At 40.9% G+C, this 26586-nt stretch overlaps 2 protein-coding genes across 15 annotated transcripts in view; one reads left to right on the top strand and one right to left on the bottom strand.

Moving 5' to 3' along the window:
• Window positions 1-484: 484 nt before the first annotated feature.
• On the bottom strand, window positions 485-9880 carry marchf7 (membrane-associated ring finger (C3HC4) 7). 6 transcript variants are annotated; one of them, XM_061277488.1, is made up of 11 exons: window positions 9722-9880; window positions 8027-8227; window positions 6758-6892; window positions 6041-6209; window positions 5284-5460; window positions 4200-5211; window positions 3771-3940; window positions 3034-3137; window positions 2851-2955; window positions 2216-2264; window positions 485-1791 (listed from the first exon to the last, which is right to left on the bottom strand). In XM_061277488.1, the coding sequence occupies exons 2-11, from the start codon at window positions 8216-8218 to the stop codon at window positions 1700-1702; spliced, it is 2205 nt and encodes a 734-aa protein (XP_061133472.1). In that variant the 5' UTR covers window positions 8219-8227; window positions 9722-9880; the 3' UTR covers window positions 485-1699. The 6 variants fall into 6 exon arrangements, with proteins under 6 accessions (XP_061133472.1, XP_061133468.1, XP_061133470.1 ...); XM_061277484.1 differs by having other exon boundaries at window positions 2253-2264; XM_061277486.1 differs by having other exon boundaries at window positions 2253-2264; window positions 5284-5457.
• Window positions 9881-25299: 15419 nt separating this feature from the next.
• The window catches only part of baz2ba (bromodomain adjacent to zinc finger domain, 2Ba), a 74303-nt gene continuing 73016 nt past the window's right edge, over window positions 25300-26586 (top strand). For 5 of the 9 annotated variants that reach the window (XM_061275954.1, XM_061275952.1, XM_061275950.1 and 2 more), the window contains exon 1: window positions 25301-25487. The gene's annotated coding sequence lies outside the window, so the exon portion shown is untranslated. Of the gene's footprint in view, window positions 25488-26586 lie in introns of all 9 variants that reach the window. The other 4 variants (XM_061275957.1, XM_061275955.1, XM_061275958.1 and 1 more) reach the window with 1 other exon arrangement.

Raw genomic sequence — 26586 nt, 5'->3', positions numbered from 1 at the left:
TGTTTGCCTTTTAATTGTGATTAATTTCAGTCACCCCTAAAAGCATTGGAGTTGTTTTGGTTATATATAACCCCAATGACGTTGGGGTTTCAAATCAAAAGACTAAAATAAGACATTAAGAATCCCAGGTATTTACATCTTGATATGTTGAATATCTCACTACAAAGCACCTTTTGTTTGAAGCCACTAACTTTTCAAGTGAGAAATGTGACTCAGTAGGGTTTGAAAGAGCTGTCGGGAAACACCCAATGACCAGTCAATGCCAACCTTCACAGAGCAGGAGTTAAGATATCAATCAGTGACGTGGGGTGAGGTTCATGACCGGGGAGGCATTGACTGTTTTCAAATAGCAAAGATGCTGAATGGCAAACTTAACAGGTGCTTAAAATAAAAAAAACTTGCTAAATCAGCAAGTGCATCTGGAGGAGTCACAGAAAGGCAACTTCCAAACGGCAATAACATACCGAAGTAACTATTAACCCTGTTAAGCTTTTCACAATCCACTTTTATTTCGATAAACATGTTCAAACACAGCTTTTCACATTCAACTTTTATTTCGATAAACATGTTCAAACTCAACTTATGCTTTAACGCATCTTTTCACCCTTTAACACTGAAAAGAAGATATCTGAAAGCTGGACACGCTTGCACTCAAGCGGAAAAGCAGCCCAAAACAAATTGTCAACATTGAAGCACTTGTGGTTGCATTTGTCTTGAAATATAAAGTGCACTCATACCAAACGTGCTTAAGCAACTGTTTTCACACACCACTGCATTTGTAGTTTGCATATCTGTAAATCTTTACAGAGTGGGCAATCAAAACCAAAATGTGAGCCAAGCATTTATTCCTCATCCTTGCCTTACCAAGCCTTTAGCACTAGGATACTCTTTGTCCTCTCAAATGAGACATTGCAGTGCAATTGTAGAGTGATTGTCTCACTAGTAAAAAGGTTTCCCCCACTACTGGATGCGATTGCTGCACACTGGGACTACTTTGGCTTAGTGGTACAAAAACCACATTATTAATGAGGCAAGGCTGTGCACTAGCAGTACTGCTACCACAGCACTAGATGTTAAGTAGTACAATTTTAAAAAGTTCACATTAGTGCACAGTGTGTTGCCTCATTAGTAACATGAAGTTCCCTAATGGAGTGGGTTGACAAGTCTACCTTCACTGTTGGGTGATTTTCAAATTGGTTTCATTTCTCATTTTCATACAAACCGATACCAATTGGGAACTTACGTGTAAATAACCGATAATGTGGGGAAAGATAATGTGAACTGTTGAGAATAGACTGCAAACAAACTGGTTCACATATGCCACATATTGCTCTCTCCTCAGGGGGGCATGCACCATTATATCCTCTGAACATTCAAAGTCCAGACGTTTTTTTTTTTTTTTAGTGAATGACTCAGTCTCGTCTGCAGATTAATTTCCCTATTAAACACCTTAGTCGACTAATTTTTAATTGCATCACTGATGTCTCTAGCCTTTGAAAATATACTTTGAGGTGAACTAATTTACTTTTGTAACACTGAAGGTCAAAAAATTAAACTCAGCGCTTTTTTGCCAAATTAACAGAAGTGCGAGCCAGTTCTCTTATTTCTGAAACTGCAATTTTCAAAATGGGACAATTTCGCCCACCAGCGTATGAAATTCTTCAACAGCTTCCCATTTCCCGCAAGCAGATTATCTTGATCAGTATTCCTCGTCCAGGTTGTCGTCCGAGTCAGAGAAGTCAACAGAAGGTCGGTCGTCTTGTTCCTGGCGGAGACTTTCCTCGAGAAGACCTGCAACAATGACAAAGGTGGTGAACCAGACCATTTGCATGCGCGGAAATGTGGAAAGCCATTTGAGCGTTTTTCCCCACATGCAGCTGTATGTTGTATACGTATGTATTGAAAAAATATGTATTTGGAAAAATACCAGATCTAACTCTTATTCCATTGCCCGACTTGCTGTCCATCTCCCGTAATTTCTTCGGCTTCATTAAAGCACGCATGCGGCATCCAGATAAAATAGAAACCTTACGCTGATGTGAATTGACATGTCGGATTCAATGCTTTACCCTACCCTACATACGGAGGCCACGCCGCCGCCGTTCCACAGTCAGTGTGAAATGGGCGTCACACTCGACTAAATGCTCAAACGGTTTTCCATATATATACGCTCGCCTTTGTTTGCAGCATGTGAGGAAAAAAATAAGAGACATACTTTCAGGGTTGTCCAAGTGTTCTGGAAGAATTCTCACCAGGTTAAATGACTGGATGGGAAGAGGGAACAATTGGCTCTTTTCAAAACTAACATTCCTATAAACAGTAAAATACTTCTGAGTTTCATTCATAACAGAAAGCAGTCAACTATACAACGCAGTGAAATCATTGGTGTAACAAAGCGTGCAGATACAGATATGCCTGCCATTAGTTTGTTTGTATGTGCTGCTACTCCATAGCCAAAGCTGGTTGAAGGTTAATAAATCATGACAATAGTTTTCAAAGCAGACTTTGGATGAAACGGGACAGTTTTGTTGAACATTTTGGTGTGGGACAATGTGGACTTTTTTGTTACAACTATGACTTGCTTGAAGCAAGTCATCGATAGTCTTCCAGTGACAAAGTAAGGACAGCCATTAAGATAAGGAATATTTTAAAAGTGAATTTTTGTATGATTACGTGTTTTAAATTGTCTAAATTCATCGATATTGTGTGTGTGTGTGTGTGTGTGTGTGTGTGTAAAACTAGATTGGTCGGCAAATGTTTATGAAGTATTTCATTTGAAATGCAAGTACACTATTGGATTTGGACTCTGATGTAGACTGAAAAGGTGGGTGTTCATGCTTGTTTACTCACCCCGGCTGTATCGATTGCCCCCAGGACATCAGCGAACCTCTGTTCAAAAAGATGCAACAGGACCACCAGATGGACACCACGGCTGATGAAGTCGTCATATCTAAACTGTAGAGTGCGACGAGGCGCCTCAGCACACTGTGCGCTAATGTTTCCGAGAAGGTCGACAGTGACAGTGATCCTTACCTGCGCGTGCGTCCTGTACAGCTGCTGGATATCAAAGTTGTCTATGTTCAAGCGCAACTTCTCCTTGCAGAGTTCACAGGTTGTGATGGCCTCCATGTTGATGGCTTAAAAGACAGAATAGGCTAAACTATTTCACATTGTGCTTAAGTAGAAATCCAGGTACTTTAGTTAAAAAGGAACTTGGGAGGAAAAATAAGCCTCGTAAAAATAGAAGATGATTGCTGAAGTAGAAATACAGGTACTTTAGTTTAAAAGGAACTTGGGAGGGAAAAAAAAGCCTGGTAAAAATAGATAATTGCTGAAATGCAACGTGACAAGGCTGACTCATAATGACGAGAAGGAACTTGGCATGTTTACGGGTGAACTTGCCTAGCAGTTTCCTTCGGATACAAACGATGACAACTTTGGAGTTGTAGATGAAGATTGATAAACAATGTGAATATCGTACTCTACAATGTTAATAAGTTCAGCCGAACTCAGTGTTTTGGTCCCATTACCTTTTTTGTATACCATATGTTTTAACACGCATGGGCCACCCCCATAATTGAGTCTGCTCCCTTTAACCCGAAGCACGTTATGGTACGGAAAATACTGTAGATGGTACACTGTGGCAAGGCTGTTAGAAAACCAAAAAGGTTGATGCAAGGGTCATTTGAATTAATTAGCATTGAGCTGACTTATTTTGCCGCGTGAAGCCTAAATTTAAATAAGCCCTACTGCTAATTGACACCACTCACCTGAGCCAAGTTTGGAGCAGAGCCATCTCTTGATACAGTCCTGGTGGACATACTGCAGACTTCCTGTGCATCGACATGGTTGAATCAAGGGGTTGGATGCCGACACCTCTGCCATCTGGCAAATTCGGCACAGGTCTCCTTCATCTTCGTCAGAATCTTCCAGCAGCAGTCTAGCGGGGGGAAAAGGCATCAGTGCTACTTTGTGTTGTACCATGATGACACACTACTAACAAACGCTAGAAATGGATCAATTAAATTCAATTCATTCTATTTGAGCATCGATTTTATAGCCTTGGCCTTCTGACAGTGCGGCCGGCACAAAAGGACTTTGTACATCTATGTCTTCTTGTAAATTCTTGGCAATACAATGCTTTGGCATGCTATGTGCTGCTTATCTCTTTGTTGTGACCCTATAATCCTGTCAATTACCTCTCCTTGATAATGCGAAGCTTCTCTTGTTTGCTCCCTGCGACGTCCAGCGTCCTCTCAGGGCCAACTTGAGGTCTCGTGGACTCGTTTTGGAGTGGATCTCCCCTGCGGCGCTGCGCCAAGCCCGCTAAAGTTTCCTCTACTTGAGGCAACTCCTCTTGCCTGCGAGGACTGGTATAATGATTTAGACCCACCGCCCCTTGCTCCTCTTCATCCTCATCGCCATCCTCATCTTTGTCATCATTTTGAGGCGCTCTCTGTTCACGAATGTCCCATCTTCTCAGCAAGTGCTGAGGACGGCTTTGGCCGGCAGATGACTGTGCACCAACTCCCCTTGCGTGTCTTTGAAGACGAGAGAGGAGAGGAGAGCAGCGGCTCCGCAGGGAGGAAGAGAGCCTGGAGTTTCCGTCACTGGCCGCCTCTCTGCTCATAACTTGAGGCTCCCTGGGTGACGCCACCCTAGCTCCTGCCACGCCGCAATTCTTATCCTCCCATATCGGAGAGAGGTCAGCTCTGCACTGCCTGGTCCCGGTGGCGTGAGAGGCCGGCTCCGCATCCCTCCCGGCGCCCTCGTCGCTTTCCAAAGACAGACTGTCATCATCAACCGAGGGGCTGCTGGATGAGCTACTGGAGGAGGAGGAGGAGGAGGAGGAGGAAGAGGAGGAGTCTTGGCTGGAGCGGGGCGAGAACAGAAGGCGGGATAACAGATGCCGTGTAGAGGTTCGCCGTTGGCGCTCGCCACCGTCGGAAGTAGCTGTCGAAGGCAGTGGGGCTTCACGCCTGCGGGAGGAAGGCTGTTCCTGAAATGGGGCATAGCTGGATGAGGCGTTCAAGACCCGTGTTGAGGGTCGGCTGTTGTAGTCACGTGGTGTGGAGAAGCGATGGGCAGAGGAGCTGGAGGCAACGCCGGGAGACCTTTCTCGCTCAGCAGTGAAGGAGCAAGAAGAGTAAGCTGTGTCTTTGGGTCGGGCTCCTTGGGCGTAAGTGGAAGTCAGACGGTCTGAGGTGTTGTCTGAGGGCAGCAAAGACAGTCTGTCAACAACCAAACAAGCAAATCCTCAGAATGTTCACAAAAAGCACCTACACAAAGACTTCAACTCTTGAAATCTTGCCCTTCCATCACGCAGCTCTGACAGACCCGGCTCATTCGGCGTCTCCACTTCTCTGTTTGGCAACAGGGGCTTTGAGCGGAAAGGTGAAGAGCGCGACAGAAAATGGCTCGAAGTCCAGGACGACTCGCGGTGTTTCTCTTTAATACCTGCTGAGAAAGTACACAATGAGGTGCCACATAGGCCGAAAATCACGTTGCATCGTCCATTTCTTTACAGAGACTGTGAAAACAAGCACAATAATGAAACATAACTTTTCCGTTGGTGCTGTGATTTGTACTTCATCTTATTCACTGTCAAATGTTGCCGTAAAAACTTGATTCGATATGTTAAACGGTGTTGGCCGTTTTTTAGGTGTTTTCTAATCATCCATTAGCCTTCTAACACAATTAGCAAACACAATGGATCATTAAAACACTGGGATGGTTGCTGGAAATGGGCCTTTATAAAACTATGTTGATATTGCATTAAAAAACAGACGTTTGCACCTAGAGTAGTTAATTAACACATCAACTATATATTCTGATTAGTTTAACCTCATTGAAAAAAATGTGCCAATTTCAGCTCATCCCTTTGTTCAACGAGTAGCCACGGTACAATAAAGTTTTGGGATACAATGATGAATCGGCACATATTTCACAAACAGGCACTTGGTGGATAATGTGGAAATTCCTAATTTTAAAGAGAATGCTGCTAAGATAACGGAGGTTGTTAAATTGGGTTTTAAGGTACCTCTGGCATTGTTTAACCCACTACTAGAGTAGGTGGATCCTGTCTGTGAGGTGCTGGGCGTGTTTGAGTACAGTCCTCTGCTGCTGTATGTCAGTTTGGCCCGCTTATTGTCTCCATCATCAATTCTGGTCAACAGACTCGAACGGCCAAAGTTCTCCTCGGGGTCAGTCTGCAGAAAAAGTAGGTGTTCAGTTTCAGATCACAAAGTCTTTTAGACTCTACAGTAACTAGCTGAATCTGGATCTCCTCTAATCTCTTGGAAAGTCCTAGTCCCTGATGCATATTGTTAACTAAAGGCGCGTTTCCATTACAGATTCCACCACGGGCTGGCCCATTTTTGCCTTATAGAAAAACTTGTTCTAAACCTCCATGTTCATTGAAGTGAAGGCAGCTGGCAGGGGGCTGTGTCTGGCTCACTTAAAATCATGACGCGGGAGTATGCAGATGAGTTCCTTACCACGTCGCTTAAAGAAACGCCCCTAATCCGTCAAACAATCAGAAGATGACAGTAACATTACGGCCTTCCTCGACCTGCGTTCTAGAACTAGGTTGGTTGAGGTTCTGAGGAACAATTATAGTTCGCCGCCAACAAAATGAAATGGGTAAGTGACCATACAAGGCTGAAACGCCCGGTTTTGAGATAGAACCAGTATAATGGAGAAGGGCCACAACTTAATGAATCATCGTACAAACAAAATCTTTTTAAAGCTTTAGTACCAGTTTAGTCCTGCTGCTCAGTAAAGATTCTGCCCATGGACGTTCATAAGATCGAGTGGAAGATGTCAGAGGCTTCCAGCTGTTGCGGCTGTCAGAGCTGCTGTAGTCTCTGGATGAGCTGGGCAGGCGACAACTCTAGAAAGTGGAAAATTTTAGTTACATTTATACTTACTAATTATTATTATTATGAAAAAATAAATGTGTTCACTTGAAATGCGGCAACAGGGAGGGATGCAGGCATTTGGAAAATTGACAGTTGACTCTTAGTCGGGAACTGAGACGTCCTGATAGTATATTTTTTTTGTACCCGGGTCTAAATCGCTTGATTTTGAGTATCTGCCGAATTTGACATTTCAAATTGACGTTGCAGAAAAAGCGCAAATTATGCTTGGGTTACTCGTTGGGTTGGTAACATGTCAGTAGATAATCAGTGCTTTTGTGGAGGGCTACAGAAATCAGACAATTAAACCGTGACACTAAAAGTTCAAGAACTTGGACAATATTAAATTAAATCTGGATCAGATAAATCGATCAGTTGCACCCCCAAAAAAGACTGTAAATTTAGAGTTCACAACATAAAACAGAGTAAAAAGCGTCAACTCCAGCATGGCATCTAAAATAAAATTAATTCTGAATTAGACATGTACAAGATTGTTATTGTGCCTGCACCAAACCGGGATTAACCTGGATTCTCCTGGAAAGAACAGGAACAGAAACAAACTCCGACCCTCAGTAACACTAGCTTGTGAGAGGCGTCTTGACCAATAGCTGGACTCAAACGCGCCTGTTAGCTGCCAGGGAATGTTCTATAATAAGACCCCTGATGAGTCGACTGTTTCTCCACTGACATACATGGCATCACTGCATACATGGCAACACTGCTCTAATCCACACAGAACGCGAGTTGAGAACATTGATAGAAGCCATCTCAAATGACAGCAAGCATTGACGCAGTTGGACAGCGTTGATCAGTGTGAGCGACTTAGGCAAGTTTTTTAACTGACACCACAAGCCTACGGGATGGAGCTGAGTTTGCTAAATTCAGACAGGATGTTTTTAAGAGGCAAAAAAGTGGACATGCTAGGAAATGGTCAAGTCGTAGACGGATTTTAACATTCCAAGTTTAGAGGTTAAATTAAGTTGACCTGTAAAGTTGATAGTACATATCAGTATATTCACGGGGAAAGCTGTAACTTGATGTGAGCAGTCAAGAAGTGGGCTGGCGTGGATGCCCTTTGACTAAGCATACAGCAAGACCACGAATAGTACCTTTTGGTCCACATCTGCTTTGTAAGTGGATGATACCCTCGGAAAGTGGTCATGATGAGGCAGAGTCTCCCGGCCGTACAACCTGCTGGAGCCCGCTGACGTCGAGGAGGAGGAGGACGCTCTTGAACTAGAAGTGTATGACGACTTCGAACTGGACAGGAAAAATGGAAGTCGGAGAGACCTGGAGTCCATCCTGGCTCCCTGTCGAGCAAACAAAGATGTCATATCACAATTACCGGCAGGGAGGACATTAAAAGAGGCAAGGCGGGGCGCCGACTGTCAAAACCTGTTCTGGTTGACAAAAGAGATGGCGTCAGAAAACCAATGGGAAAGCACCGGAAAGCTAAGGTTCTGACATTCTTTCCATCCAGAAATACATCAGCGTCGTTGACCTTAACATTACGTACAGCCCAACTACATTTTTACAACAGTTGAGAATTTCCCTGGTGCGTTTCGGGCATTAAACCCATGTGTACCTTTGCGTCTGTCCCCTCAAAGAACACCAAATCGGACAGGCCAACCACTAGTAAGACATTTCAGCACACTAGCATACGTTCAGCTTTCAGCACCGCTAACCATCAGCAGATTTGAAATAGAATTGCAGATTTGCCACATAGTAGTAACCTGCCATAAATTACTTTTCGTTTCTCTTAGTTTCTCATGAGGGACATCCACTGTTTTTTTTATGTATTTTTTAACACCGTTGATTGTGCAAGTAGCATTTTCTTGACTGACTCAACACTTTAAAGAGTAAGGGCCTTTGATTGCTTTGATGCACTTGAACCACGGATCTTTATGATACGAGATATCGCAAAAATATTTGCTCCATTACTAAATGATATAAGAGGACTGTCTGAAATAAATCTATAAAAATAAAATTAAAAATTCATTGTTGTGCCTCACTGGTAGCATGTAGTTGCCAACGTTATCGTACTAGTGCGGGGTAGACGTAGAGAGCCGCTATCCTGCCTGTTTTAGAAGTTTCCCTTGTTCAAATACGGGCTTGCTGATGAGCTAATTAATTGAAATGGGTGTGCTGCAGTATGGAACACTGGAAAACAGTAATGACAGCAGCCCACTAGGATCGGCATTGCCTTCCTTTACAAGAGAACAAGTAGATGGGTTAAATGTTGAACATATGCTCAAACAGCTTCAGCCTTGATATCTAATTCAAGGTCGTAATAGAAGATCAAAAGTGTAGCCCTAGTATTTTAGGGACACGACTCCCAGTCGTTCTTCTTGTGTGCTGGTTAGTCTTCCCAACGAGGCACTAATATAGAGCTAATGGATGGCTAGGAAATGTATCGACTAAATGTTAAAGGTGGCCTCCATGGATACGTTTTAATTTAGACCGTGTCAACAGGCCTCAAAACAATCTTTAACACTCAACATTGCTCTTTAAATTTCAATTGTAAAACTCCGAGCGCGATGATAAGAGTAACAATGGAGAGTCTTATACGTATGTTTGCTTTGAAATGGTATAAGAGTCAAAAGTAGAGCTAAAGCTCGGTGGACAGGACAACTGATCATAGGTTAGCCTAGCATTGCTATCGTTCGCGCTGACTCGAGAAGAATTAAGTTTTTATTTCTCGATGCAACAAATAAACCCTCACCGTATAGCTGCCACTGTCCGCCTATGAATTATTATTGTTGACAAATATAAACTGGACAGTAAGACGAAGGGAAAAGACTCACCTTGAATTACCTTGTAAAGCAGTAAGGAGTGACAAAGCGAGAAGTTAGCGTGATTGTACACACACGCACATACACACACATAGCCAGGAAGTCACATGGCATGGCAGAAATACACACTACAAACGTGCAGAGATAACACGTACGTACGTATGTGTTGTAGAAACCAAATGTTCTTCGATCAGAAGCGTAAGTAACGGGCCGCCATATTGAATGTGGCAAATGGTCGTTGGAACCTGTATTTGTCGCGTTTTCAGTGATTGGTAGTACTCGGTTGTCTATATGCGTCTCATTTCGTTTGCAGGAAACCTCTGGCACCCGGGCAACCCCCCCTAAATTAAATCTGAATTTACAATGATTTGTTGTGCTCATTAAACGTACATTGTGTCGAATTTAGTGGCATCTAGTGGTGAACTAAGAATGCAATGACCTAAATTCAGAGCACGTAAATTTGGAAGGAAACTCACTACAGTGTCACGGAGAGAATGCAAAGGGCATTAACAACATATTTGCTTATAATAGAAGCACACACAAGCGCGCACGCAGGTTTTTTTTTTTTTTTTTGCGCACAAACAGGCACACAATTATTGTTCTTCTAATGACGTCAGCCAGGTTATAAAAAACTTATGAGACAATGTCATCAGAAAGTCAGTCACAGCCAAACAGTCACACGTGGACTTTTTCTTCTGTTTGTTGATGGGCCAAATCATTCTGTTCTCACATGCAAAACGATCACACAAAAGTTCAGGTTCACACAACAAAAATCTCTCATACGCACTCCCAAAAAAATCACATGCCTAAAATCTCTCGGGTACATCACAGCAACTCTCACATGCACCATGTAGGAAATATTTTTCTCACGCACAAAGACCAAATCATTTCTCACACATGCACTAACTGAAAAAAGTCACACACGCACATGCACGCGTGCACACACACATACACACGAACACACAAATAAAAAACAATTGCCTCACACTTAGGGGCGAAAAAAAATCTTCCACACTAAAAAACCTTTTCACATGTATCAAAATGTGTGACACTCACAAAAAATATGACAGTTTTAGTGTGAGGTGAATATTCAATTTTTGGCCTTTAAGGCAACTCAAACATGTCAACCACCACTTCAACAGTGCAGTGGTCCCTATTTCACGACCGCTGATTAAAAAGATTAATTGTTTAATCTTCCATTTAGTCGACAGCATTTATGGTGTTGATTCTAACAGTCACAGGTAAATGTTTTATTGCTGTTGAACAGCACTGCTTTGACATGAGGACATAAATAGGTGGACATCAAACCCCCACTTTGACGTGCCACAGCATGTACTGTAATTACTTAATGAGACCATTAAAAATCAAAGATGTCCGTTGTACACTGTTCGAAGCTATTCACTTGGCCAGATGATAGTTTTATCCTCATGCGCACAATTGTGTTGCGTTTGTATCTCAATTTATGTGTAAAGACAGCTGCTTTAAAACCCCAAATGGGAGACACTTAATACAGTAAATCACTGATCCAACAATCATAGCAAAGCAGAATTTTATTAGATTTGCAGCCAAAACAAATATTTCAAACAAGATCAAATACTTTATTTATTTTTAATAGAAAGAAAGAAAGAAAGAAAGAAAGAAAGAAAGAAAGAAAGAAAGAAAGAAAGAAAGAAAGAAAGAAAGAAAGAAAGAAAGAAAGAAAGAAAGAAAGAAAGAAAGAAAGAAAGAAAGAAAGAAAGAAAGAAAGAAAGAAAGAAAGAAAGAAAGAAAGAAAGAAAGAAAGAAAGAAAGAAAGAAAGAACAGCAGTTCGAATTTGGATGAAAATTTTAGTAGATTAAGGAGCATTCTATGGTTGCAAGGATGTTTATATTGATTTCGACGCACACACACGCACGCACGCACACGCACGCACACACGCACGCACGCACACGCACACACACACACACATGTGCAAAAAATCGCTTATGCGGACCTGTTCAGAGGTGACGTAATTGTGATTTCGTGAATTTTTCAAACCACTAGAGAGCGGTGTAGTTCACAATTTTACCTACCGATTTTCCAATGTAGAAAATAGTCCGTCTTTAATTTGCACTCCAGAAGTTGTTTGCTAAGTCAGGGGACAACCAGACCGGTTTCGACAAGTTTAATTAGATCAATTAAAATAATTGTTTTGAAAAGCACTGCATATCGTGTCATCGCTGTAGATCCTGGATTAGCAGCCTTCATTTGATTTGCATACTCTAACTCCTCTCTAATTTAGCAGGAAACACAGGATCAGATGTGCACATTCATTTAGCGGTCTGCTTTTAATTAAAACATTCGGCTGCTGATTGACATGTGGGTGAATGCGCTATCAGCAGTTTTTCCACATTTTCCCTGAAAAAAAAACCTATTAAAATCAATAGAGGCAATTTACCTCGTATATCCTCCTCTCACATCTTGCAAGTAAGCTTCCACATTGCCCTAAATTCCCACACTTGACAACATTCCCAAATTAATTAAATTAACTAAATATCAAGTTTTTTTCCCCCACATTTCTCAATTACAACCATTCAGAACGTTCACTCATTCAGTACATACTATATGGAACTATTTATCACATCCCACAAATTCTCACATGATGGATAAGAGATATTTGCCATTTTGAAGATCACCTTCCACAATTCACACACGATTCAAACCATTCTTCTTTCAAATTGTTCAGCTCCTTCATAACACCTTGGAAAGATTTAGGACATTGCTCAATATTATCTCCATTGGAATATATTTCACATATTGACCTCTTTCTACATTTCTTGCCTGTTTTAAATTATTCCAACTTTCGGTTGATCAGCTCAGGTCCATCATCTTGATTATTACTATGCATAGCATTCCTAAAATTCCAAATTGAGAGATTTTACTTTTCTTTCCTCCTTCCAGATTTTTGACTGATTCAAACCATTATCTCCTCCCAGAGTTGTGGGAACTGATGTGTACAAATGTAGTGTTGTGACCACATTTCAACACATCAAATATTCCCACAGCATCTCAGAGTTTCAGCATTCACAAGCAGTTTAGTTTTGCCTTCTGATCACAGATATTAAAGACAAAACACAGTGACTTCAGAACAAAACTACTTTGCAATCAAGAACTGTAACATATCGTGGTTGTGTTAAGTGCAAGGGGTTCCAAAAAGGCCAGCCAGAACCATTTTTTTTACAGCTACATGCATGATATTGTGAAGGTCAACAGCATACTCATAATACATGGTAAGATGTTGCACTCAAAAGCACCGGCGATCCATTATCAGTCTGGTGTATGCAGCACAACAGTGATCAGCCAAATGTAAATCTACTCAAGGCTAACAGAGCAAGAGGTGAAGGAGAATGGGAGAGCGAAAGGGATAAATGTAGGAGGGTGGTGCCGCAAATTAATTGCTGACAAAAAAAAAAGGACGCGTGACCTAGACAAACGAGGAAGTACAAGGTCTGTGGAGGGGAGGAGACTGTTCAACCCAATTGCAGGGCTACAGACCCCCCCCCCCCCCTTCTCTGTACCCCTGCCTCCTTCAGACACATGATTGTGCACACTGCTGTGTGAACAGAGACAACAAGCTCTCCTCCCCCAGTGCCGCTGATAGGATGATAATAGAGCATTCCTCAGAGCGGTTTCTCATTCATGCTAGCTGTGACATGGGGGGGAACATGATTGTTTTTCCACTGAAGGCAGCTCAAAGTCTTCCGGGCCGGGCCGCCTCTGCTCATGGGCATGCATGTAACTTGAGCTGGGCGCACGATATCCTCCTCTTGCTCCACTCCCTTTTTTTTATGGGCCTTGGATATGAGATGGATACTTACCTGTCTCTCTGAGGTGTTGGTCATTTATCACGAGTGGAAGGGAAGGCATGCTTCACGGCAGATCGATGTAGCGGCCGAATAATTGTGAATGGGTTGGGCATTTTAGATGTACAGCAGTCTGATCATTGTACCGCTTATCCTCACTAGGACAGGATCAGAATCTTTATCATCAGTTGTGGTCAACGATATTAAAACACACAAAGAGTTTATTTTTGGTAGTAAATAAGCCCTGCCACACATTGTGAAAATCCCGTGGCTTATAATTGCCTTTAGATGCCACATGATGACATCATAGTATTATTTTTCTCTGAATGTCCTCAACTCACTTTGACACAGTTCCTTCCTTCAACAGTTTATTAGTACCAACATGGTTGCAAATTATTACATTAGTCGAAATAAAGTTCCTCAACTTATTTCAACAGACCACCAAGATGCCGCAAGATGGGGCCGAAGTAATAAAAGTGGATTGTGTCAGGAAGGCCATCTGACGTAAAAACATTGTGCCAAACAAATAATGCAAATTACTCGCTGTGGTGAAACCTTGACAGGAAGAAGTCAGTTCTTTTTCATCTCTCAGTTTACACAGGTATCAGGTACAAAGTATGGCTATTAATAACCAAAGTGTCCAAGAGTGCGATAATAACACCAACCAAGTGCACAAACAATGGTGGGTGATTGAGCTATTGGGATGAGTGGAATAATAACGGTGTGCAAAATAGCAACGTGCCACAAAGAAATGATGTTCTGTGATTGCAAGAGGAAATAAGCTGTTGGAATGTCCGCTGGTTTTGTGTGCATTGTTTGATAGGAGAGGCGGGGTGAGTAAATACATAAATACATAAAACCCATTTCTGTGGACAACTTGTACAATTAAGAAAAAGAAAAAGAAAACATGCCCACAGTGTGGATTTTGCTCAAGCCTTAAGATACAAAATAACTTGAAGAATGTCTGGATTTGTCCAGCAGTGTGTAATCACAAAGGAATGTCCTGAGACATTTCTGCTTTTCCTCTACAAGACCCCTATTTTCCCACGGCTCGTTCAGGTCTTGAGAATCGGTTTCCTCTCCCTCCCTCGCTTGCTCAGCTTTCCTCTCTCACTCTGCTTGTGGAGCCACACGGACACCACAAAGGCTGGTTCAGAGGAGAATGATGATACTAAGCTCGGTGTCTTCAAGAGCACAAAGAGCAAGAGCCCCTGCCATGCTCTGTGAGGAGAATGCACTCAGAAGCAATATGAGGGTAAAAGGTTTTGAGTTATTTTGAGTGCAAATCAAAAGGAAAATTCAAGTCAGAGAAAAACTCAAAACACGGCAGAGTTGAATGGATTTAAAAGAAATAATCTGACTACGAAGAGTCAGTGAACTCGCACATATTTGCAACATTTGCAAATTCTCTATCTTTGTTCGCTTAAAAGCCCCCTATTTGTGTTTTTGTGCCAAGGCCAAAACAATAACACAGCTTTGCGTGCATCTTAGCACCAAATAACGACGTTGGAGTGAGGTAAGGAGCTTCATTTGGGCAAAAGTAGCACATTGCCGCCACCTTGCGATGCCAAGGAACAACATTAAAATGCGTTGAGGAGCTTCATTCAGGTAAAAGTAGTGAATTGCTGCTAATGAACCAACGTGAGGTGAGGAGCTTGGTTTGAACAAAAATAGTGCCTTGCCACCATTATGTGGCATCTACAGGCAGTAAACCTTTTTTAAATACCTCTGTAGTATGCCTTGACATACTCACACCTAGAGGTAATACAGTATTTCTTTACAGTGGTGGTGATGTTCTCAATCATGTGTTAATGGAAAGGAAATGCATTTTTTTTAATTATTATTGGCAGATGTTTTTTTTGGTCTGTGTAGTTCTTTGCAATTGGAAACAGATCAGGTAAAGGACAAATTGCAAAGAAGCAAGGCCACATGTGGCAACACTTTTGCTCTGGTTGTCTGAGGCCTACATACATCCTGTTGATCTGCCTGGTTTATTGAAATCCACGTGTCGTAGAGGGTAATGACAAAGTGAAATGTTGGAGCCGTTTATTTTCAATTAGGGACTTTTTCCAAGCAGTTGTCTAAATCCAGCACAACCACTAAAAGGCTTCCCCCAAAACACTCAGCAAACATTTGTTGGGCTTAATGTTCCCCAGACACAAAGTGACATCTGCCTCCCTCCCTCCATGCCCACTGCTCTTTGTTTAAGAGGAGCACTGAGGGGAGCCTCTGCACATTGGAGGCAGAGATGATGTCACCATTGTTATCATTTCTGTGCTCTGCGGTGCCCTATTTCTGACCAGGCGTCACCGAGGAAAGGCCACAATGTCTGCTTGCACGCCGCCAGGAGCGACGCAGGCCTGCCACTATTAATTAACACAAGACTTGTTACTATTATGATTATTTGTTTGTAGGGACCACCCCCACGGACCCAGCAACATCTACTAATGATTCCTGGCAAATATTTTCAGCAAGCTCAACATTTTGTGCAATTTATTGAATTGGTTTCTTGAATTTCTTTATTTCAACAATAATTGCAATAAGTATGATGTTAAGTCAGAATCCTTATGATCTACGGATTTCCGCTGAGCATGATTATCCTTCTGATCCACTTCAAGCATGCAAAATGGTGAATACTTTGTCTCCATACATGTTTATCGACATCAATTTAATCAACTCATTTGGTACATAGAAATTAACGATTATATACTAATTATATCACAATTTTTCCTAGGTCATTAGTGTGCATTTGTACAGTTTAGTTGTATTTAACTTTTCAGTACAGTAGGTTTGCATTTATTCTTTTTTTAGAATGGTCTCCTTTCATTTATTTGGATTACATTTTTATTTCACTTTAGATTGACTTATGATTTAAGAACAGGTTCTGATTATATTCAAGCGCACTTTGTGTTGGAATTGTGTACAGTTCCATGTTACAGTGTTTTAAATTCATATAAAAGACCAAAATCAAATGTTCTATTACAAATTATGACTTGACAAACGATATTATGTCCACGGTTAACGTGTACATTTTCTGGGACATACCTAAATGACATTGTTCTATTGAGTGTTCCGGGTCTTCTTTACCGGTCATATATGTGCATGTTTTTTGTCAGCAAGAAAAAGGTAATACACAAAACTTTCACCAAATGTGCCTTTGAAACATAAAACAGTTTTTGGACATGATGGCTTTTTTTTTTCTTCCTACATATAACAATGCTTGATATGCAGCAGTTCAAACGTGAGGGTTTGCCTGAAAGCTTTTTTTGTGTGGTCTCGCTGCAGTCTGAAAATAGCACGCGATATGTATGGACATTTCTTTGTGCATTCAAAAGACTATAATTGGACCTCACGAAGAATTTGGGTGCTGTTTTTTGAATCATTAGATGACAATGTCTGTCTGTATTTTTTCATATGTAGAACAAAGACCAAAGAAGACCTAAAGTATCATTCACATCAGAAAGGTATACTGAATCAGTGCTCTCTTAATAAACTCGTGAGGATGAGCGGTTGAGATAATGAATGGATGGATAAATAAGACTTGGGCACTTTATGTTGATTTCGATGTTTTTTGTGGAAAAATCAGCAACACTTTCAAAACAGTTTTCAGAATGCTGAATTATGCATTATTATAGAAAGCAATAGCTCATTACAAGCTGCTCAGAAAAATATGCAAAGCAGCTGTGGATGTTTTTTCACACACATCCACTCAACACACTGTGGATTTGTCTTGAACAAGCGACGGAATTTCTTTATTTAACGTTCGTAACTATTTAATGAGACACATTTTCCACAGGTCTTGTTTTACAATCACATTTCGTGTTTTCTAATCTATACAAAGCATTTGGAAATGGTTTGATTTCATTTGGCGTTTTATGATACAGACGTACCCAACAGTTGAAATTTGAAGAGAACGCTCAGCCAAATCAAACTTGTCAATGTTTGAAAGGAAGCAGGGAACCTTTCTGACGACCGACTTTTCCAACAATTGCTGTCAATAAGAGCTGAGAGTCTCCTGTGGATTTTCTTTGTGTGGAAGCTCTGAAAGGGTTGCCTTTGCATTACAAGTCACTGCTGGGTGACTTAATAAAAAGTCAAGATGCAGATTCCGGGATTCACAATATTGTGAAAGTATTAGTCAAACAACACAAGGTTAATATAGTAAGAAAACGAACCAAAACCTACTCAAAATAGAAAAAGCATTTCAGCAAACAGTCGAGCATATCCAGTTTGAAGTCCATGTTTGTCCTCATTCGTACAGCAAGACAGGTCACCGCACTTCTTATTTGTGGCAAGTACGTTTCATATGGTAATTGGAGCAAAAAGTTTGAGAACCACTGAGACTCACATTTAGTTTCACATCAGCCGTGACAAATGAAATCCCCTCGGCTGCAGGTGTCACAAATGCAGAACAAGATCAACCATTCAGGCAAGGAATGAAAGATCACTTTGTGTGAGAAGCTAAGTTCTTTTATGTCAGAGGAAACTCCACGTTACTTTACTTTCGGTTGATCCAATTGTGAAAAGAAAGTGCACAGCTTAGTCTATTCAACTACTATGTTTTTTTTCCCGAGGGTGATGTTCACGTGAAGGAAATAGAAATTTGATTGCCTCAGCAAAAGCAAAGCACTTATCCCAAAATGGAAAATTTTGTGCATAAAATGACATGATTACGAGTGTCTTTCTGTTGGGTTGGGGTTATTTGGCCTGGCCGGGGAGACATTTGTTTGTGAGCGCATGCTTTTGTGAGGCGATGCATCACTGAAGGGTCTCGGACTTGCTTCTGCACTTTTCCCGGCATAAGTGACTCCTCGTTCCCAGAAAAGCAGTGCACTAATGCATTCTCGCTCGGTCTTTCTTCCTCCCGCTCTATCGGTCACACACTGACACCATGTGCACGCATCTCATCACCGAATGACACTGTGAATACACCTCATCAACAAATGAGTCACTCCACTACTCTGCTATTATGATGATTTCTCCCTTCTGTGTATTACATCATGCAGAGGGGCTAGGCACAGTTACATACGCTGCGATAAACACTGTTGAAAGTGCTCTACTTTGACCCGTGTCAGGTTTATTAGTCAACCTGACAGAAAAAAATATAGATAGCGGCCGTCTACTACTTTTTATCCAGATGGATGGCAAAGCACTCTTTAGTCTGTCTTGAAAGGGGACATTTGTTCCGTGCAGCCCAATTAGTCGAAACACAGTATTTTGATTAATGTTTCATTTATGGGATATGAATTAAACAAGCAAAATACACCTGTTTTTATTCATCTCAGGGAGCAGCCATTTTGCAACTTGCTGCCAACTGAACATGACATCAGTTGCCAGCTCTCGGGTTACAACTAATCACGGCTCAGATTCACAAAACTGGTGATGGATAAAAGTGGGTGAGTTTTGCTGCTTAACTCATATTCCACAAACGCAATATTAATCAGATTGCTGTGTATAAGCGAGTAGGGGAGCATATCACATATTATTGTAAAGAAAACGTTGGTGGTGATGTCTCCTTCAAGTGCTGACACCTGAGTAAAAAAAAAACCCCAAAAAACCCTGACTTACTTTAATAAAAGTACAAAAAAGACTGAAATGTACTTAATTAATCATTTAAAAATTAATTGTTTATTATACACAGTGTGGTTGAGATTGAAAACATGCAGCTGTCAGAGGAATTGTCGAAAAGCATTGTACAATACATCGTTTGATGAGCATATCCGCAAAAATGAAATTCAGACTCTCGATTAAGTACATGTAGAAGAAGACCAAGTAGATGATGTTTGTTGTTGCTGGATATTTAGGTCGGAATTTGTGAGGATATATCGCACTCTCACCAAATCACACTTGTGAGAGCAAAGATCTAAAAATGTAAAAATATATTTTAAAAAAAATCATAATAAATATAAATAATAATAAAAGATAATAATAATAAAAAAAAAGCAGCAGTTGATAAAGAACATTATAATAAAGTCATATTAAAAATATAACAGAAATGACATTTTTGACACCTTGGTTTTAGTTCCCCTTCCTAAATCCCCAAACTCTTTTGTCACGGTCCACTTGACTTCTTTTTTATTTATGATGTGTTGTCTATAAAGTAATGAGCTTATTTTAACCAAGTAAGGAGTAGAAAGCTTTGATATTTATTGTCAAATGCAGGGAGTAAAAGTACAAATTCTACCTGAAGATATATGGACAATTTTCTCAAGTATAATTTGGACCACTGTTCATTGTTTAGTTTGTTCTGATTTAACTGGAATGCGTTTAGCGAAAACAGGAATGTGGCTGCATGCTGGCAACTGAGGGCTAACTTTAGAAGCGCTGCTCCGCAAAAGTGTGTCACATTTTTCAGTGTGCTTCCTCACCATGTCCCTGGGGTTAAAGGTAAAGAGTGAAGAGCGCTTTTTCACTGTCCCATCGATTTCAATACGCCATTTTAGGATGAGCTTAAGGAAGATCTGCAAGTGGCTCTGCACACTCAAAGCCATTACATCAATTGCAAACCTTCCTCAATGACAGATGGTTGCACTCTAATCAATAGGAGTGTTCATGTAGCATAATCGCAGAATTTCATGTCAGTGAGAGCGAGTGTGTTACTTGAGGCACGGCAATATTACATACACCAGCGGCGAATTGGTCCCCCGTGCTTTAATCACCGTCTGCAGTTCAAATCATTGACTTTGCAAAGTATTACATTGTGTACTCTTATATTGTGTTCAATGGCGGTGATGTATTGAAAGGATGCCTGATGTGGCAATATTAATTGCAGTTCACTCGCGAGGTTCTTATATTAATACAAAGCAAAAGAGAAAATTCAATTACTGTACCGGTGTAAGCGTTACAACGATGCTTAACACAGCAGAACATTGTCTTCGTTTAATTTATCGGGTGCTTAATTGTTATTATGTACTTTAGTGCCAAATGATAGTCAAGGTGTAATTCTGCTGTGTAAAGAAGGATACTTTCCTTAGGCCACTTTTCTCCTTTGAGCACTATTTTAAGCTCACTTTATGCTGTTCAAATTAAGCATCTCGGAGTTGCTGCAAGCTTGTCGTGTTAATGGCATCATCCCACATTGTGCGGGGAGGAGGGCAGATTCATCTGTATTCCCTCAATGTGTCTGTGCGAAAATCAATAAATGCAAGCACAGCTCCTCGCTTCTGACGCCTGTCCCTGTCTTTGCAGGTTGGACTAATAGAAAAATAATAATTAAATCCGAATCACCAGATTAATTTGTTTTCCATCAGTCTCAGGAGAGGTTTTTTTTTCTTGTTTCTTTAGCGCTCATTATACTTTCTAATCAACACACACACACACGCACACACAAAACTCCTCAACAGACATGCCGTCTCCCTTCCCCCCCTTCTCTTCCCTGTGGTGCTCTTTCTCGCATTGCAGTCATTGTGCTGGCACTTATTATGTTACAAATGACTGAGGTACGGCAGCCATTCTCAGTGTGTATGCAAAGAGGGCCCACCCTTCTTTGCGGCTAGTGCCTTCTCCTAATGACGATGCTCAGAGTGCCCCCCCCCTCCTTAAGAAAAGACACACACATGCACGCGCGCACACACACATGCACACACTCTCCTCATTCTGCCCACTCTGCTCTTCCCACCCCCACACGCTCTCCATAATGAAGATTCTCCAATGCAATTAAAAAATCCTTGCTTCTCCCCGCTACTGTATGACAAACACTGTCATTCCTCACGGCCTGTCAGCGCTGCGACGAGAGTAGATGGAGAAATACAGCAGGGGGGCCAGAGGCTACACAGGCAGATGGCGAGGATTTTGTTTGAAGAACTGCAGCCACCTCCAACCCCCCATCTCAACAGGTAATGGAAAAAAGGAGTAGAGAGAGAGAAATCAATGACCTCGGAAGATGGAGAACATGCGAATAAGGGTCATTCTACAATCAGAGGAAAATTCCATTCAAATAATGCAGACGGAAAATGCAGATACATGCGATTATTATGTAAATCTGTTGTCTGAGACAAAAATGAATGTGTAGGTATTGTAACAGTGATTCATAAATATGATCTAAAATACCAAATACTCTTAAGTAGCCCCCAAAATTGCTTTTTTTCTCTTGTCCCTCCCTTATTATAACCAAGCTAAATATTAAATATAAAAGAGAAAATACTTTTCTTGAAATGAGCTTTTTTCGGAAATATCTTCCCTGTCATTGATCAAATATTTTGTATTATAAAAGACACATTCAACGTAGTAGGAATTGTGCTCTAAGCTTGTCTAAATCCTCTTATTAAAAACATTATAACCATCAAGAAGACGAGGAAAGTAGTGGCTACATGACTCGGGAGGAATGACATCATCAAGCTAATTGCTTTGAACATGAGATGACCTAAGGTAATTCCTCTCCTCTTTATATATATATATTTCAAGATTTTCAGCCATAAACAAAACATCTACCGTAATTTTCGGACTATAAGTCGCACCGGAGTATCAGTCGCACCAACCATAAAATGCCCAAAAAAGTGAAAAAAAAAACCCCCATATATATGCATATAAGTCGCTCCTGAGTATAAGTCGCCCCCCCACCCAAACTATGAAAAAAAACGCGACTTATAGTCCGAAAATTACGGTAGTGTTCTTTGGGCAACAACTCGCTGGTATTGATTTACAACCCTGTTACTGTAGAATAATACAAAAATTAAATGAGGATGAATATGAATTGTAACTTTATTTCATTGTAAAAGATTTATTCAGATATTTTTTAAACATATGTTTTTCAAGTGGCTGAATATCTGTCAGGAGGTTGTTCCAAACATAGCAGAAATATACGACATGACAAATCTCATAAAAAATGTTCACAGCCAAGCTTGACACCATGTGATGGTTTACATAAAATGATGAAACAAAAAATCTGATTGTCAAAAACATTGGTGCCTAAACAGTCCTCCATCACGTACGCTTATAACAAGAGACCGAAGTTGTCTGGGACCATCCTCCAAGTCAAAGAATCACCAATGTCCACTAACTTTCTCAGGGCTATCATATGCAACCCCTCAACCTACTCTTGAAGATTTGCATGCGGTAGGTTCGAAGAAAAGGGTGAGCAAAATTCTGTTGGACCCACCGCACCCTGGGCGGACTGACACCACCTCTCCCAGCTATGTGACGCCTGTAAGATACAAGAAAAATATTTCCCAGACATTTGCACGGATACGTTTAAAAGGGGCCACACATGTTGACATTGGCAGAGAGGAGGAAAATTCATCAAATATTAAGGGTCATTTTCATTGTTTATGAAGCGTTACCTGTAAACCAACACTCCATGGAGCTTCTAACAATAATTAGAGTTGAGTTACGGGGTGTCGACAAAGTAAAAGTGAGCAGTTTGTTAATTGTGTGAAATACTAGTTAAAAATAGATGCAGCCCAGCAATGATGTGACACGGAGCGATGCGCCAGTTGTTTCACCCGTCCTCATTGGGGTGGGGCATTTATGAGCAGTTGCCCACTCCATCTGCAAAAAAAAAAAAAAAAAAATCCCCCATCGCCCCACCCCCTTGTTGTTTTCCAGTTGAATGAAATAATCTTCCCCCGTCTGGAAACCCAGTCTGGGTCAGAGGGCCTGTGCTCAGCCTGTTGCTTATTGTGTGTTCAGAAGAGGAGGTAAAGAATACAATTAGGCACAGATGGCTGTCTTTGCCAGGCAATGTATTGATCTCACCCAGAGGAAGATCTGTCCTGTTTCTGTTTTTTGTTCTGACAAATGCCGTCTCATGTTGCGCCCGTTTGCAACTGATTTGTATTTGTTTGATCAAGTATCACCCGCTCAAAGCTCACCAACTGGTCAGCTAGTGAGACTCTGTGCACATTTAGCTTTCGTCCCCCACTTCAAATTACAGCATAATGGCTGTATGCATAAAAATGACAGTCTAGTAAATGCTGAGGTAGTAATTAAGAGTAGAAATTCATCGCTAATATTTTGAAAACTGGTAAATTACCGTTTTTACCAATTTCATTCATTGTCGAGTCCCAGGGCACACATAGATGAACAAATATTCACAATCACGCAATTTGAGGTGGTCAATTGGCCTACCATGCATGTTTTTGGAACGTGGGAGGAAACAGGAGTACCCGGGGAAAACCGAGCAAGATGCACTCAATAAAACTTTATACTTTACGTCCTGAAATAAAAAAAGATTGCATACATGAAATAAAGTGTTTCAATACACAGAAACATATTGAGTCTAACTTTTCATGATTGAGCCGTTTTTGTGGTATGAGGCATGGACCATAAAAATGTGGCATACTTAAGTGGGAAAAAACCCAAAACAAAAGCCAAGAAGGAAAAGTAGGATCTGGATACTTTTCTTCAATATAAACATTCAAAACAAATTTAAATCTTGACATTTTACAAACTATATATTTTAATCTGATGTACTCAATAAAATATAGATTTCATATTTCATAAAATGACTACGCACATGAAACAAACATTTTTGCGGTTACTTCAGTGTTAGCGTCTGCTCATGAGCCTTTTGAGTGATTTTGGTATTTGTATTTGACTGTTTCTCCTTTTCACCAGAGGGCTCAAAGTGCATCAGCAACTTTTCTTTCATTTCACTCGAATGGCAGTGTATAAAAAGCGTGCTCGTTATCTACTCACAATCACAAAGTACGTATAAAGAAATAAAATAATAACAATAAAATATTTGTGTTTTCCCATTTTTTTGAATATGCAGGAGGCATCTTAGAAGCACTTCAAAGTCTTGCTAATTATAAGGGCTGATACCGACCACAACCCTAAAAGTGATTAGCGTTGTGGATATTAATAGGTCAAACTATAAATATACCACAAACTATGATCCTAAAATATGTGGGAAGCTGCTCAAAGCATTCCATGTTTTTCCATTAAAAATTGAATTCTGTGTTTTTTTCTATGAATAGCTGATAGATTCTGACCTCTAAAAGTTAGTCAGTGGGTGAAAAGATTAATCATAAACCCCAAATATAGTGGCTTGAAAACGTATTTTTTTTGTGGGGGTTTTCAGCATTAAAATTAACACAATCAATAATTATACAGGGTTTGTCTAGATGAGAAACCTAAGAAGTTAGTCAAAATGCATCAACCAGTGACAATCCTTTTTTTCCATCAAACTTTTCAGAATGGGGTTGGGGTGGCTGCATGTGGACATACTGTGAGAGAGGAGCACTTTTTTTTTTTTTTTTAATGACACAGACATTTCTCTTAAAAAATGACAACATGCTGGAAAAAAGTTTTGGAAGGAGTTCCTTGCACTTGGGAACATGCATGGACTCGTTTACTCTTTCGAATAACTATTTGCATAAAACCCTTTACATTGGGCGCTTGAAATCCCAATCACCACTCATTTTCAGCATTAAAATGAATGCAAATAATAATACAATGTGTATGTAATGCGAAATTAAATGAAAGATAAATAGGTCAAGTCGGATTTGGCTCCGCATGGTCAAAATAAATGACTAACCTTTCTGACTTTCTCCATTTGAGGGATGTCGACATAAAGTAAGACGCATCCTTTTTTGTACGGCCGTTACGTACAGAGAACGTCTTTAATGTCATGTCGCATTTCAAAGTAATAACGGTCAACGACTGCATTCTTGTTGGTTGCCGAGGGGCCGCTGCACAAATAAGAACTTTTTTTCCCCTCTTTGTGTGGCAGTAGAGAGCCGACGACGTCAGGTTCCTTGAAGTGGAGCCTGAATAAACCTTGAGAAGACTCTCCTTCAATCTGCTTACACACACACACACACACGCACACACGCACACACACTGCGAGACTCAATTACTGCCCAATTCCCCTTCTTTATCATTCGTCATCGACCTCTTTCATAACCAAAAGCGACCCGGAGAGGTGGAAAAAGAAGCTAAACACACGAGCAACCCGGAGCGTAATCTGAGCCTTTTAATCCACGTTGGAAATAAGTAAAGTGCAAAGTAAAACAAGGTAAGTGTTTTGTTTTATTTCACTGTGAATGACTGACTGACTGACGCCGCGTTTTCGCTCTCATCACATTCAACTGCAATCGCTGCTTTATACCTTCGCTGTTTGTGGTTTACACTACTTGAAAGCTTTAAATGAGTTAAAATCGAAGAAGTTTTGTTGCTCTTAAATACACAAACCAAGTGTTCCTCTGCACTCTTCGCGATCATCTGATAGTCGGATAGATGGTCTTTTGTGTTGCCTTGCTTGTTTCTCTTCTCACGCATCGCCTCATGCAACTCATTTGGCTTCGATTTTGTCCCAACGCGTGTATTTATGATCATATTCAACTTTACGGTGGCTTCGTGGTGCTTTGTGGGCTTTTAGTCAATGTACGCGGCTTTCGTGGATGTTTTGTAACGCTGATTGAAAGGGACACCGCCGTCCACTTTAACGACGACAAAACAAACTAACCGCATATGTAACATGTAATTCCCCAAGGTTGGTTTCGATTTAGTCCTCAATATTTGCTTCTCTCTCATCCACTACACCACCACCGTTAGTAGTGCCCCCCGGTTTCGTTGTTTGGTTGGTCAAGACACCCAGCGCGAGGGGTGGGGGGAGACGAGCAGCCGTCGAGATGGCTTTCTCAAACCGTGAAGCTGAAAATGTATCCCTTGAGTGCGTGTATATTCCCGATGTTGTCCGTTTCTCTGCCCCCATGCCAAAAACAACAAGCCCTTCGCCATCTTGGCTATCTTTAATGTGTCCCCTCCACTCCACTCCACACAAACAACTCACCTTCACACGCTTCCACGTTGTGCTCCCAAGTTTTACAACAAAAGTTTTTGACTAAAAAAAACATAACCCAAACGCGGGTGTGGATGACAAAAGAGCAGACGACAGGGGTTTGACTAGTTTGTCTTTGACGTTTATGGTGGCAAATGTAATGAGCGGTTGAGTTAGCTGTTGAGTGGACAAGACGTCGGTGCTCATAAAAGGCGATATATAGCTCGTCATTTTCGAAGGGCAGGTGGATATAAAAGAGTTAAGGCCACAGCTTCTCCTTTCACACAAATGGGCTTCTATTACTTAGGTTTGGGTTAAAATGTGATTTCAAGTG

The sequence above is a fragment of the Syngnathus typhle genome, linkage group LG4 (assembly GCF_033458585.1).
Source record: "Syngnathus typhle isolate RoL2023-S1 ecotype Sweden linkage group LG4, RoL_Styp_1.0, whole genome shotgun sequence".
Taxonomy (NCBI): Eukaryota; Metazoa; Chordata; class Actinopteri; order Syngnathiformes; family Syngnathidae; genus Syngnathus; species Syngnathus typhle.
The sequence above is the reverse complement of the archived record's forward strand: the minus strand, read 5'-3'. Positions and strand labels throughout refer to the sequence as shown.